This window comes from Barbatula barbatula (genome assembly GCF_947034865.1).
Source record: "Barbatula barbatula genome assembly, chromosome: 2".
Taxonomy (NCBI): Eukaryota; Metazoa; Chordata; class Actinopteri; order Cypriniformes; family Nemacheilidae; genus Barbatula; species Barbatula barbatula.
This window is the reverse complement of record NC_136767.1, coordinates 22,426,188-22,438,574: the sequence shown is the minus strand read 5'-3', so window position 1 is coordinate 22,438,574 and position 12,387 is coordinate 22,426,188. Positions and strand designations below refer to the sequence as shown.

Genomic DNA, 12,387 nt, shown 5'->3' with positions numbered 1-12,387 from the left:
CGTTGGAAAACACTAAAGTCAAATGAATTTTTATTACTTGGTTTGACTTTCAAAGAACATTTATTTTCTATTGTAAATGGTCAGAAAAATATAGCCTTTTGTCATATGTCAAACATATACAGCTGTACATCTATATACAATGGGTTGAGCAGAACACATAGAGGACAAATTATTTGAAGAGTAAAAACTAAACAAATTTCCAGTCACATGTTATATTTGTTAAACTTGAAACATAAGTGACACTCAAATAATACAAATGAGACTAAATATGCTTTCTAAGGTTAATCTCAGAACTATCTGTAACAATAAAAGTGATTAGTTATTGTATAACTGACATTAGTAAAAGTGATCTCTGGGCATTATGTGTTAAATGTCTTGCTTATCTATTACTGATTCCATTAATACAATGCTCCATGACGTAAACTAATATGTCAGATAAGTGATACACACAAAATATATAATACTGAGGCCACAATTAACACAGAAAACATGTCTAAGCTCCCTTCTTTACTAGAAGCTTGGTTGATATAATGGTACCCTTCTTAATAGCTTTTAATATATATATATATATCCAACTACTGTAACATGTAAATCATAAGGCCAAGAGATCTTATCAGACATTGAGGTTTCACACACAGCATATATAAAAAGGTAAGTGATCAAAGTTAATTGTATCTAGTCAGAAGTACGGCTTTTACAACAGTCAAAATAAGCGCATGTGTTGAAACCTGGCAAAAACCTGACAACCATTGTTTGGTTATACATAATAAATAACTTCACTTACAAGCCTTTCTTCACTTAAAGTTCCTCTAATGGATCCTCATAGGTTTTTATATATAATGAAAATGTATTTCACTCATTTGTAACTTATTCCATGTTGTTGGTTCATAAAAGCAGATGGCCAACAGAGATCCCATCAGTCATTCCTCTTTACAAAATATATTTACAACGTGTGTGGTCATAGAAAATTTGTGTACAGCAAAAACACTGCTTGTACAGTAGTCGAAAAAAGTGCAGGTTTACAAAACATGTCAATCCTGACATCTTAAACAACACATCTGTGAGAAAATAACTTCAAGGGGTAAATTATAAACTTTAATTTAATTGAAACCATAATTTATAGCAATTAGAAAAGTAAAAAGGGACAGGTATGAGAACATGTTATATCCATTTAAATACACACATCTGTACCCAAAACACTTTCTCAGGGTTCTTTCTTCACTGTGGTTTGTTGAGAGTCCCTGCATCTGTGGCAGTAGAAAACATCAGGTACATTGGACTTTTTGATCTTGGCGCAGGATAGGTGAACCCATACGGAGCAAACGTCACACTCAATCATTGGCCGTCCAGCGAAAGGCTTTCCGCAATAACACGTGATCAAATCCCATGAGTCATCACCTGCAGAGGTAGAACCAAATGAGATGGTTGAAAAAATAGGCAAATGATAAAATGCAGTAAAGAAATGCAATGCAACTTTTACTACAAAGACCTAGCAATCTTGTACCAATGACAAGGCGATACTTATCAATGCTGGTAGATATTTATAGCAGCACCATACAAGCACGGCACACATTAAATCTTAAACAGAACACTAGCATAGTCAGACACATACCAGACTCAACCATGATGTCCTCATCTGTCACCAATGTGTCAGTATCACAGGAACTCAGGTCTGTTTCTTGATTGGACTCCTGTTTAAGATCATCCCCTTGCATGTGAACGGCCTGTCCCGCTAACCCCTCCTCCATCCGATGCCCCTCACTCGAAGGACTTGTGTAGGGAAAGTGTCTGTGAGCTTTAACTGATCTGTTCGCTTTCTTCAGCCCCGCATTGGATTGTCTATGTGCTCTCGCCTCCGAGTCGCCTTTTCTCCCACTACCCAAAGATAAGCGGCTCAGTTTCTTCATCTTTTTCCTTTCAGCTTTGCTGTGAAAATGGATTTGGTTCAGAGAATCCTTCAATCTCATATTGCCTAAGGAGCCATCTGAATGATGATGGCAGAACTCTGTACTACTGCTGTCAGTCTGAGCTTTGAACATCAGGTTGTGAATGTTGTCGATGCTGGAGTGACCTGTCCAACTGTCCTTTACAGTACCGTCATCTGAAAACTCATGTACACACGGAGAAGAGGATGGAGACCACGAACTCTCCTGCAGGCACATACCACCACAATTAATTCAACATAAATCAAGGGAAATTTATGTCAGTTTTAAGAATAACATTAGTTATTATAATAAAGGGATAGTTCACACAAAATTAAAATTCTTTCATTTACTTACTCTAACTCAAACCTGTCTGACTTTCTTCTGCAGAACACAAAAGATGATTTTTTTTTGATGAACGTTGGTAACCAATCCAACATTAACCTCCATTGACTTCCACTGTAATGGGCACAAAACCAGACATTTCTCAAAATATCTTCCCGTGTTCCACAGAAGAATCACATACAGGTTTTGAATGACATGGGGTGAATAAATGAAGAATTTCTCATTTCTGGATGAACTGTCCCTTTAAGCAGACGCTAACTGTCACAATTATGATGAAATTGTATATGTTACCACATCCAATGAAGATCTAAAACTTACTTCTTTCTGAGGTGGGATGTACCCAGCATAGGCCAAAACAAAGCTGCAAAATTTGTTGAAATCCTCCACAGTCCTCTTTCTACCTTCTGGAGGCTAAAACATAGAAAAACAGCAACAGTGTTACAATTTTAGATGCCAACATACTATTCTTATTCAAACCCCTCCCCCACCATGACCAGCCACATGTGGTCTTAAGCTATAAATAAGTAAAGACGCTGTCATCATCTAAAACTATTACAGAACATAAACTTCCACAGCACTTACCAAAGACTCCGCTGTACATTTTGTGACCGTGTCTGTAAAATAAACAGAAAACGCACATTTACATTTCTGGTATAGTCGTGGTAAATTTACAACCAATGAACTGTCAAGTTAGCCCTGTGTTGATGTAGCATTACTACCTGTTTACCGCTAAAGTAACAAAAGTTAAGCTTCAAAAATGTAATGTGACAATTCATATTTGAAACATTAAACATTGTTACAAACGATTTGTCCTCTTGTTTGTTCGCGGGGTATTCTTACCCTCCTAACATTAACTTAGCTGCCTATGCTAAAGGCTAAATCTTGACCAGTCAGCAAATGCATAACGCACGCTGTCGTCAGACCGTAACATATTTGCGGTGTGGTTTGAAAATAGTATTTACGTAATTTAAAACGCAGCATTTATGCAGAAAAATTCACTTAACGAAAGAGGACATAATCTTGCTAACTTTAGATGAGTAGTTAATCCATTCAGCAGCTCTTTGTTAAATGGGTGTGTGGGCACGAGGCTGTTTTAAAACTTCGACAAACGTTACGGATACGATTAAATAAACCGAGAAGAGACAGTTACGTGAACACGTATTTACCTTGATGATGATCCATAATACCCAACATGACGGAGTAACGTTAAGTCAACACAAGATCGGGGTCTTCACTGTCGTCTCTTTTTATCCAGTGAGTGACCTTACGGAGTCACTTTGTTGAAAGGTGAAACGTCTCAAACAGATCGAAAAGAAAAAAAACCAAATGCCTTTTGTTGAGAAAACAAAAACTTACGGTCTTCCGAACACCCGAAGGGTGGATTGGCATCAAAATGCGATTGTGTGGTCAAGCAACGAATATTCACAAAAGCACCGGATTTTTCGACGATTAAATCATCGCACCGTCCACGAGACTAAAATCAAAGTGTGACATCTTGATCAAACGTTGTATTCTTTTTTTCATCGAGTAAATCTCAACTGTATACGACGATGGTAATTTATCTTCGCGTAGCTCGTTTATCACTAGCACATTTAAGCCGCAGTTTTTCGATTTATGACACTAACGACGACGCAATGACATCCACTAGCATAGTAAGTCAAAGCACACAAAAACACAGTTCGCAAACTATTCGTCTAATAGTAACGAAGAGTTATAAAACCTTGCTGCAACCGTATTCAACAAAGTCTGAGCGCGATCTCTACATGGAATCACCGTGTGACGTAACGTGACGCAACCACGCAAAAGGCGCCAGAATACGAGAATCTCATAAATATGCATGAGAAGATCCTCCAAAATAATCCAAAACAGTCAACGTAATGCTTTATTCATAATAAACGATGTCTAGAATGTTTAAATGCCAAAACATGACATACTATGATTACTCGGAGGGATGTTTAAATCGATAACCTTGCAGTTACGGTAAAGCAGGAAATAGCGAAACTGCGGTCTGTCGGGCGCCATGTTGGAGCCGCAGGGCCACTCTTTGACCTAAAAAGCCCCTGTAGGTTGAGCCGTAATGGCGGAGTTTCTTCTGCACTGTTTACAATGACTTCCTTAATCAGGATAGGTCAGCTGATCTGTGTCGTGACCATTTTTTCTCCCTATACTGTTTCCTAGGATATACCAAGGGTTGTCGTTCATTTCATGCTGATACAGTAAGGTATTCCTTTTCTTTATTCTTGCACTTTATCTTTTATAAGTGGTAAAACAGACATATTTCATTTGCTAGATGGGTGATTTAACGTTAAGTATTTGCTGATCAGAGGCTTTGCTAGCAGCCATCTGTCACCTGACTTGGAATGGTTCTCATTACCAATCTGCCTGCCTTCTTGTTATTCAGTAGTTTTGGTCGTGTTCATGCGTTTATTGATGTGTAGTACGTTAAGTACATCAAATAAATTCATAACGTCACTTCATTTTATATAAACATTAAGCTAAATGGATACCGGTCGGCCATAATGATTACTGTCTCTCATTGTTGTCAGTGTCGACAATATAAATACATGTTTCTGTAGTTATGTTTAAAACGCTTATTTAGTCTGTGTATGCAGGTGTTAGATCAAAAATCTGTTAATTTCAACGGAGTGGCGTAGTAACATTGACCTCATAGTATGTTGAAGAATTATGACATGGAACAGTAGACCTTGTGGTTTCCATTGCCCTTCATTTGATTTACAGTTAACTTGAACTTATCTTGTAAAGTAGATTTTTGGTTTCACATGTGTCTAGCAAAACAAAAACTGAAATGGAATATATGGGTTTAAGATCGAATCACTCTTATACACTTCCTATTTCAGGTTTTCCAACACAAGATGGACTTTTCCAAGCTGCCCAAGATCCGAGATGAGGAGCGTGAGAGTGAGTTCGGATATGTGCATGGAGTTTCAGGCCCAGGTAAAACATTTCAATATTTGAAGGGATAATTCACACAAAAATGAAATCTTTGTCCTGAAGAACTCACCTTTGAGATGCAGTTCTGGGGCACTTTTCACTACTATTTTATTTCTTCCTACTATGGTAGTCAATGGGGTCCAATAACTGTTTGGTTACAAGCCTTCGTCCTAATATCTTTCTCTTTGTTCAACCAACCAAACAAAGAAACATATTCAGATTTAGAACAACTAGAGATTGAGTAATTCATGACAGAATTTTCATTTTTGGGTAAACTATCCCTTTAACGTGGAAACACAAAGAAACATTTTATTTAATAAACAGCTGTGAGTCTCAAATTGAACAATTCAAATCATCAGTCATGTGTCAGCCTGGTTGAAGTGTGTTCATCTTCCTTACAGTGGTGATAGCTACTAGCATGGCAGGTGCAGCCATGTATGAGCTGGTACGTGTTGGCCACAGTGAGCTGGTGGGAGAGATTATCCGATTGGAGGGTGACATGGCAACCATCCAGGTGTACGAAGAGACATGTATCTTTTTTATTGGCTGGTGATTTTCTTTGCTTTTCACCCGGACCATAAAAGCAATGCTCACAATCCTATAAAGAATATAATACTATATACATACACACTATACTGCACTTGTTTTCTGCACTATACATTACAAAGCGGCTTTATATAAAAGAATGAATAAATGTAAATATAGGATGTTTGCTCTTTGGTCATGTTTTCCTGAGCAAACTATAGCTGGAGTTTCTGTTGGAGATCCTGTTCTCCGGACAGGAAAACCTCTGTCTGTGGAGCTTGGTCCTGGTATCATGGGTTCCATTTTTGATGGTATTCAGCGTCCCCTCAAAGACATCAATGACCTCACCCAGAGCATCTATATTCCTAGAGGAGTCAACATAGGAGCTCTTAACAGAGACCTTAAATGGGAGTTTGCTCCCTCTCATAACCTCAGGGTAAGGAGAATGTCTTTTTATGGACCTTTTCATTGATTGCAAACATGTTTTTAACATTCAGAACTGTAACTCTGACGTTTCAGGTTGGCAGTCATATTACAGGAGGTGATATCTATGGAATGGTGCATGAAAACTCTCTTATCAAACACAAGATCCTGCTGCCACCCCGCAGCAGGGGAACAGTCACCTACCTCGCCACGCCAGGAAATTATGATGTCTCTGTGAGTGACGCGTGTACAGTCATTCTCACATGTCTTTAAATACAACCACACATTCGTTGTGCTTGTCACAATACAAATTATTTAAAAGCAGTTTTGGCAAGATTGGTCCCTGTTAAACAAGCTAAAGGTGACAGGTTCAGATGTTTATGTCAGATGGGTGTGGAAGAAACCTCATTTTTTTGACAAGACACTGGAACTTCTCTTTTCATTATGTCTGTGTTTCAGGATGTGGTGCTGGAATTAGAGTTTGAAGGTGTTAAGGAGAAGTTCACAATGCTCCAGGTGTGGCCTGTGAGACAGGTGAGGCCTGTTACAGAGAAGCTCCCTGCCAACCACCCACTCCTGACTGGACAAAGAGTACTGGACGCCCTCTTTCCGTAAGAGTCAAGAGTCACACAATAAAAGCTTTCTGAAAGTCTTTCCACATCCGAACACCAAACAGTTTGTGAAGTACATTTACATTTAGTCATTTAGCAGACCCTTTAAGCGCCTTTCAAAGAGTTCATGGAGCAATACGCGATCTGTCATACAAAAGCAATAGTACATTAGGTGCTAATACAAAGTTACTAGTTTCAACAAAAGCTAGACCACTACCTGTTGAAAGAAAGAGAGGGTTAGTGTACTTTTTTTTACCCATTCAAACAGTAAATAATGTTTGAAGGGGTAACCAAAGTAGAGCTACTCCCCTAACTCTCCAGTAAACGCAACTGATTAAAATATCAAAGAAAAATGTATTTGCTTATACAGTCAGGGAAATAATTATTTGATCTCCTACAGCTTTTGTAAGTTTGCCAGCTTACAAATTAATAAAGGGTCTATAATTTTTATGGTAGGTTTATTTTAACTGATAGAGACAGAGTATCAAAAAGAAAATCAGGGGAAATTTTTTATAGTGTGGTTATAAATTGATTTGCATTTCAGTCAGTGAAATAAGTATTTGATCCCCAAACAAAACATACATTTTCCCTTACTGGAGAAATCCTTGTTGGCAAGCACAGAGGTAAGACATTTCTGATAGTTGGTCACCAGGTTGGCACATGTGTCAGAATACATTTGAGTCTACTCCTCTGATTCTGTAAGTTTTCTTGGCTGTCACTCAGCAAATTGGAGTTTTAGCCAATAGGACTAGGGTCTAGAGACTGGCTAGGACATTTAATGTGCTTCTCCTTACGCCACTCTTTGGTTGTCTTGACAATTAGTTTTGGGTCTTTGTCATGTTAAAGGCACATACACGACCCATCTTCAGTGATCTAGTTAAGGGGAAGAGGTTCTTGCCAAATATTTTACGGTACATGGGCCTGTCCCTCAGCCCCTCAATGCGGTGAAGTCATCCTGTACCCGAGCAGAGAAAAAGCCCTAAAGCATAATGTTTCCATTACTGTGTTTCTCTGTAGGGATGGTGTTCTTGGAGTCATAGTCAGCATGTCTCTCCTTCCAAAAATAGGAGTCGATTTTCTTCCTGTTTGACCACAGCACTTTCTCTAAAGCCTTTTCTGAATCATTTGATGTTCATTGTCAAACTTCAGACAAGCCAGCCGGGCCTTCTTGGGCAGTGCTTCAGGATTTCAGTATATTGTGGCATGGCGTGTTACCAATGGTTTGCTTGCTAACTATGGTCCCAACTGTCCTGAACTCATTAACAAGCTTCTTCCGTGGAGTTCTGGGCTGATCTTTAACCTTTCTCATGATCCTATTTACTCCATTGGGGAAATCTTGCAGGGAGCTCCAGACCAAGGAAAATGTATAGTTATTTTGTATTTTTTCTGTTTCCAAATAATAATAAATGATCGACCAACAGTTGGCTCCTTCTAACCAAGCTTCTGTCTGTAGCCTTTTCAAGGTTTGTGCAGGTCTTTTGCAACGTATTTGGTCTTGGACCATGGTGATGGAGAGGTTGAAATGAAAGATACAGATTCTGTTTGCAGGCATTTTTTCGGCACATAACAAGCTGATTTAGTAGTACTTTCTTAAAGTGAAGGAACTAATCTGTGGTCCATATTGGCCAATCTGTGGAGCCAGAATCCTTGCTGGTTAGTAGGGGATCAAATTCTTATTTCAGTGACTGAAATGCGAAATCAATTTATAACCTTTATATACATTTTCCCAGATGTTTTGGTTGATATTTGGTTTCTATCAGTTCAAATGAACCTACCATAAAAATTATAGACCCTTAATTTCTTTGTAAGCAGGCAAACTTAAGAACTCGACGGGGGATCAAATAATTATTTCCCCCAATGTATATTCTCATATATTCCCGGTTCTTGTACAGGTGTGTTCAAGGTGGAACCACGGCTATCCCAGGAGCCTTTGGCTGTGGCAAGACTGTGATTTCTCAGTCTCTCTCAAAGTTCTCCAACAGTGATGTCATCGTTTACGTAGGTTGTGGAGAGCGTGGAAACGAGATGTCCGAAGTATTACGAGATTTTCCAGAGGTTAGTATGAAACTGGGTTGATAGACTTTGTGCTCTGTTACATTTATTGTACTTTAAAAAAATTGTTAATACATTTAAGATGATTGACAGTTGTTTTATCCAATAGCTGACCATGGAGGTTGATGGGAAGGTGGAAAGCATTATGAAGAGAACAGCATTGGTGGCTAACACCTCTAACATGCCTGTGGCTGCCAGAGAAGCCTCCATTTATACCGGTAAAATCAAAATCCATGTTCATAAAGTCAAATGCATTCTGTAGATGTGCAGTAATGCTGATCAAGTGTTGTGGAAATAATCGTTAAACGTCCAGTGTGTAGTTTAGTGTGTCTTTAGAGGTGTATAAAGACCTTACATAATGAATCGTTATTGTTTTGTTTCTTTAGAATGCGTTATTTCCCATAACATGGATCCACCATGTTGTTCCTGTAGTAACCCTAAATGGACAAACTGCTTGGTTTCATAAATACATTATCTCTTTCGGCAAAGAAGCAAAAACCACATCTTAGTTCTGTGCAGCCACCCTAATGCTTCGAAAGGAAGGGAAGGGAAGGGGAGGGGTGGCGTAAGCCATTTGTTGCAATTCACAAACTCGCCACTAGATGCAGCCAAAATCTCCACATTGCTGCACAGTCACTTATTCCGCTATTACAACTATGTATACACAAAAAATAGTTTATAGCACTCAGTCATATGCCAATACAGTTCAATATCAAGGGAAATTCTGTATTATCAAATACATGTGTGTAAAATGCTTAAAAATAATGTGTTTTGCTATGGCATCAGTTAATAAATGTCCACAGGCATAACTGGCAATGAAGCATAAACAAAAAAGAACTTTGTGTACAGCAATAAGATTAAACGTAAAATATGTGCATGGATGTGTTAATTGAGACTTTCTACATGTGTGAACAGGTATTACATTGTCTGAGTACTTCAGAGACATGGGTTATAACGTCAGTATGATGGCTGACTCCACCTCCCGTTGGGCTGAGGCTCTCAGAGAGATCTCTGGACGATTGGCTGAGATGCCTGCCGGTAGGTTTATTTCTCCAGTCACTGTTTATAGTTGTGACAAAAACAACTTAATCTGCTTGTCTTGGATAATCATACCCGATTTGGTTCTTTTCACAGACAGTGGGTATCCTGCATATCTTGGAGCCCGTCTGGCATCATTCTATGAGAGAGCAGGAAGAGTGAAATGCCTGGGTAACCCAGAGAGAGAGGGCAGTGTCAGCATTGTGGGAGCGTAAGTACACAGAATAACACGACACAAACTATATTAATATATAATATTATTTATTTTGTGATTTAGAACAGGGTGCTATTTCACAGCTCTCTGGAATACTCAGATCTGATTGTGCCATCCAGCAGTAGGATATTGCTTAAACCTTGCATACATAATGTATGGGTTAATTTTGGTTTGTTTTAAGTATTGTATTTGTGTGACATGACCTTTTTAAATTAATGTTTCCCTATAGTGTGTCTCCCCCTGGTGGTGACTTCTCAGATCCTGTGACTTCTGCTACTCTTGGCATTGTTCAGGTACCTGTATAAATTTGGCTATGTTATCATTGTAAATAAATGTTTTACTTAAGCGCAAGGCAAATTATTCATTTATGTTTTTTTATTTCTATCTGTTCTGTGTTTGACTGTTATTTCTGATTCTCTCATCAGGTCTTCTGGGGTCTGGATAAGAAACTCGCTCAGAGGAAACACTTCCCCTCTGTTAACTGGCTCATCAGTTACAGTAAATATACCCGAGCTCTGGACGAGTACTATGACAAACACTTTCCCGAGTTTGTCCCGCTTCGTACCAAAGCCAAAGAGATCCTGCAGGAGGAGGAGGACTTGGCTGAGATCGTGCAGCTTGTTGGAAAGGTGCAAAGGAGTGAAAAGAAAATCTGTGTTTGCTTGGAAGCCGTTTTCTATTTGTAAATGAATGTTTAGTGTAGGGTTTTTATATTTCTCTGTGGTTATATGTCTATAGGCCTCTCTGGCTGAAACCGATAAGATCACTCTGGAAGTGGCCAAGCTCATTAAAGACGACTTTCTACAACAGAACGGATATACCCCCTATGACAGGTAATAAAACTGTACAATTGTACAGTAAACCACCAGACATTCCCATAGTTCCTGCTGGTGTCCTTGTTTTTGCGAATTGCCGGTTGCTGTCTTGCTAATTCTCGAGGACCTTCTTGCCTCCAGGTTCTGTCCCTTCTATAAGACAGTGGGGATCCTGTCCAACATGATTGCTTTTTATGACATGGCTCGGCACGCTGTTGAAACCACAGCACAGAGCGACAACAAGATCACCTGGGCGCAGATCCGTGAACACATGGGAGAAATTCTCTATAGGATCAGCTCCATGAAGTTTAAGGTACCAGAATCAGAATAAAGATACATGTGCTTCAGACACTCCAGACATTTTGTATGCTCCTAATGTTGTACTGTAAAGGCGCCAAAAATGATTTAAAAGATGTTAAATAGCACAGCAACAATACCATCTGAACTGAGAGTGTTCGTGACCAGCAATGACATTTTATATCACTGCTTGTGTTTTTGTAGGATCCAGTGAAAGAAGGCGAGGCAAAGATCAAAGCCGACTACGCCCAGCTGCTAGAAGACATGCAGAATTCTTTCCGTTCCCTTGAGGACTAAATGCAACCTTTGACCTCACATCTTTCCTCCCCAGTGCTGTGCAGTGCATTTCCCAGTGCTCCTGTGTGCATGTGTCCCTCTAGTCTTAATATAGACCACTGAGAAACGAGACGAGCGAGTGAGAAAACTATTATTCAGTGTTTAAAATGTAAGATTGTATTTTTAACATCTTAAGTAAAGGCCTCTGTAATCTCTCTGTGCTGAGACCAAACACGTTATGCACAACAACAAAAAACAATCATCTTTTTCTCACCACCTGTTTTCCCATGAGTCCTCGATGCATGTGTTAGGAGCAAAAGGAGCACAGTGTTTTCCTGCCCCCTTTTCTCTGTGACCAATAGAAATGTGTTATACGATGATGGGGCACAATGGGAGCATCGAGGCTTCCTTTATTTACTTGAATCTTGTGTTGTCTCATTCATGTGATTTCCGCTCTGTGTGTGTTTTTACTGTTCATCATATTCACGTGAGTGTGTTTACATGAGTGTCTGTGATTTGGAGTATGCTATGCGTGTGGTTAGATTATTGTGGCTTCTGTAGCGATAGTGTGTAATTGTTTGTTCAGTTCCAAAGAAATAAAAGTTCTGTGTGGAACACAGTGTCTTACTTTTGAGGTGTTAAGATAGGTGGTGAAAATTTAGTATTTTACAATTGGATTGCTTAGTCAAAGCAGGACTCTGAAGCACAACATCAGTGTAGTGTTGAGATGTTTTGAGGGAAGCTGTACCCAGACCCATAAGAAAGAGTTAAGGGAGCAATAAAGCGAAAAGTCATACAGGAGCAATAATACAATAGGTGCTTATACCAAGGTACTAGTTTCAACAAAAGCCAGAACAAAACCTGTTATTATTCGTTATTTATAAAGTATTCACAGAAGAAATGGGTTTTATGTAGTT

General features: G+C 39.0%; 2 protein-coding genes across 6 annotated transcripts; one reads left to right on the top strand and one right to left on the bottom strand.

The window, feature by feature from the left end:
- Positions 1-14: 14 nt before the first annotated feature.
- Positions 15-4,293, bottom strand: phf23a (PHD finger protein 23a). 2 transcript variants are annotated; one of them, XM_079483952.1, is made up of 6 exons: positions 3,624-4,069; positions 3,434-3,542; positions 2,850-2,881; positions 2,586-2,678; positions 1,613-2,150; positions 15-1,398 (listed from the first exon to the last, which is right to left on the bottom strand). In XM_079483952.1, the coding sequence occupies exons 2-6, from the start codon at positions 3,459-3,461 to the stop codon at positions 1,205-1,207; spliced, it is 885 nt and encodes a 294-aa protein (XP_079340078.1). In that variant the 5' UTR covers positions 3,462-3,542; positions 3,624-4,069; the 3' UTR covers positions 15-1,204. The 2 variants fall into 2 exon arrangements, with proteins under 2 accessions (XP_079340078.1, XP_079340077.1); XM_079483951.1 differs by having other exon boundaries at positions 3,434-4,293.
- On the top strand, positions 3,172-12,085 carry atp6v1aa (ATPase H+ transporting V1 subunit Aa). 4 transcript variants are annotated; one of them, XM_079483920.1, is made up of 16 exons: positions 3,172-3,554; positions 4,446-4,488; positions 5,126-5,222; positions 5,621-5,749; positions 5,966-6,180; positions 6,264-6,401; positions 6,627-6,778; positions 8,671-8,833; positions 8,940-9,048; positions 9,746-9,868; positions 9,965-10,079; positions 10,312-10,375; positions 10,508-10,711; positions 10,821-10,915; positions 11,039-11,210; positions 11,399-12,085. In XM_079483920.1, exons 3-16 carry the CDS (start codon positions 5,141-5,143, stop codon positions 11,489-11,491), a joined length of 1,854 nt encoding a protein of 617 aa, XP_079340046.1. In that variant the 5' UTR covers positions 3,172-3,554; positions 4,446-4,488; positions 5,126-5,140; the 3' UTR covers positions 11,492-12,085. The 4 variants fall into 4 exon arrangements, with proteins under 4 accessions (XP_079340046.1, XP_079340045.1, XP_079340043.1 ...); XM_079483919.1 differs by lacking the exon at positions 3,172-3,554 and adding an exon at positions 4,036-4,329; XM_079483917.1 differs by lacking the exon at positions 3,172-3,554 and having other exon boundaries at positions 4,434-4,488; positions 9,746-10,079.
- The last annotated feature ends 302 nt before the right edge of the window (positions 12,086-12,387 follow it).

Excerpts from the sequence above, each read along its gene's own strand:
- phf23a (XM_079483951.1), bottom strand. The coding sequence starts at position 3,461 with ATGTTGGGTATTATGGATCATCATCAAG. Across the intron at positions 2,882-3,433 it reads TATTATGGATCATCATCAAG|ACACGGTCACAAAATGTACA; the intron begins GTAAATACGTGT and ends TTTATTTTACAG. Across the intron at positions 2,679-2,849 it reads AATGTACAGCGGAGTCTTTG|CCTCCAGAAGGTAGAAAGAG; the intron begins GTAAGTGCTGTG and ends TCTATGTTTTAG.
- atp6v1aa (XM_079483917.1), top strand. The coding sequence starts at position 5,141 with ATGGACTTTTCCAAGCTGCCCAAGATCCGAGATGAGGAGCGTGAGAGT. Across the intron at positions 5,223-5,620 it reads GCATGGAGTTTCAGGCCCAG|TGGTGATAGCTACTAGCATG; the intron begins GTAAAACATTTC and ends TCTTCCTTACAG. Across the intron at positions 6,402-6,626 it reads CAGGAAATTATGATGTCTCT|GATGTGGTGCTGGAATTAGA; the intron begins GTGAGTGACGCG and ends TCTGTGTTTCAG.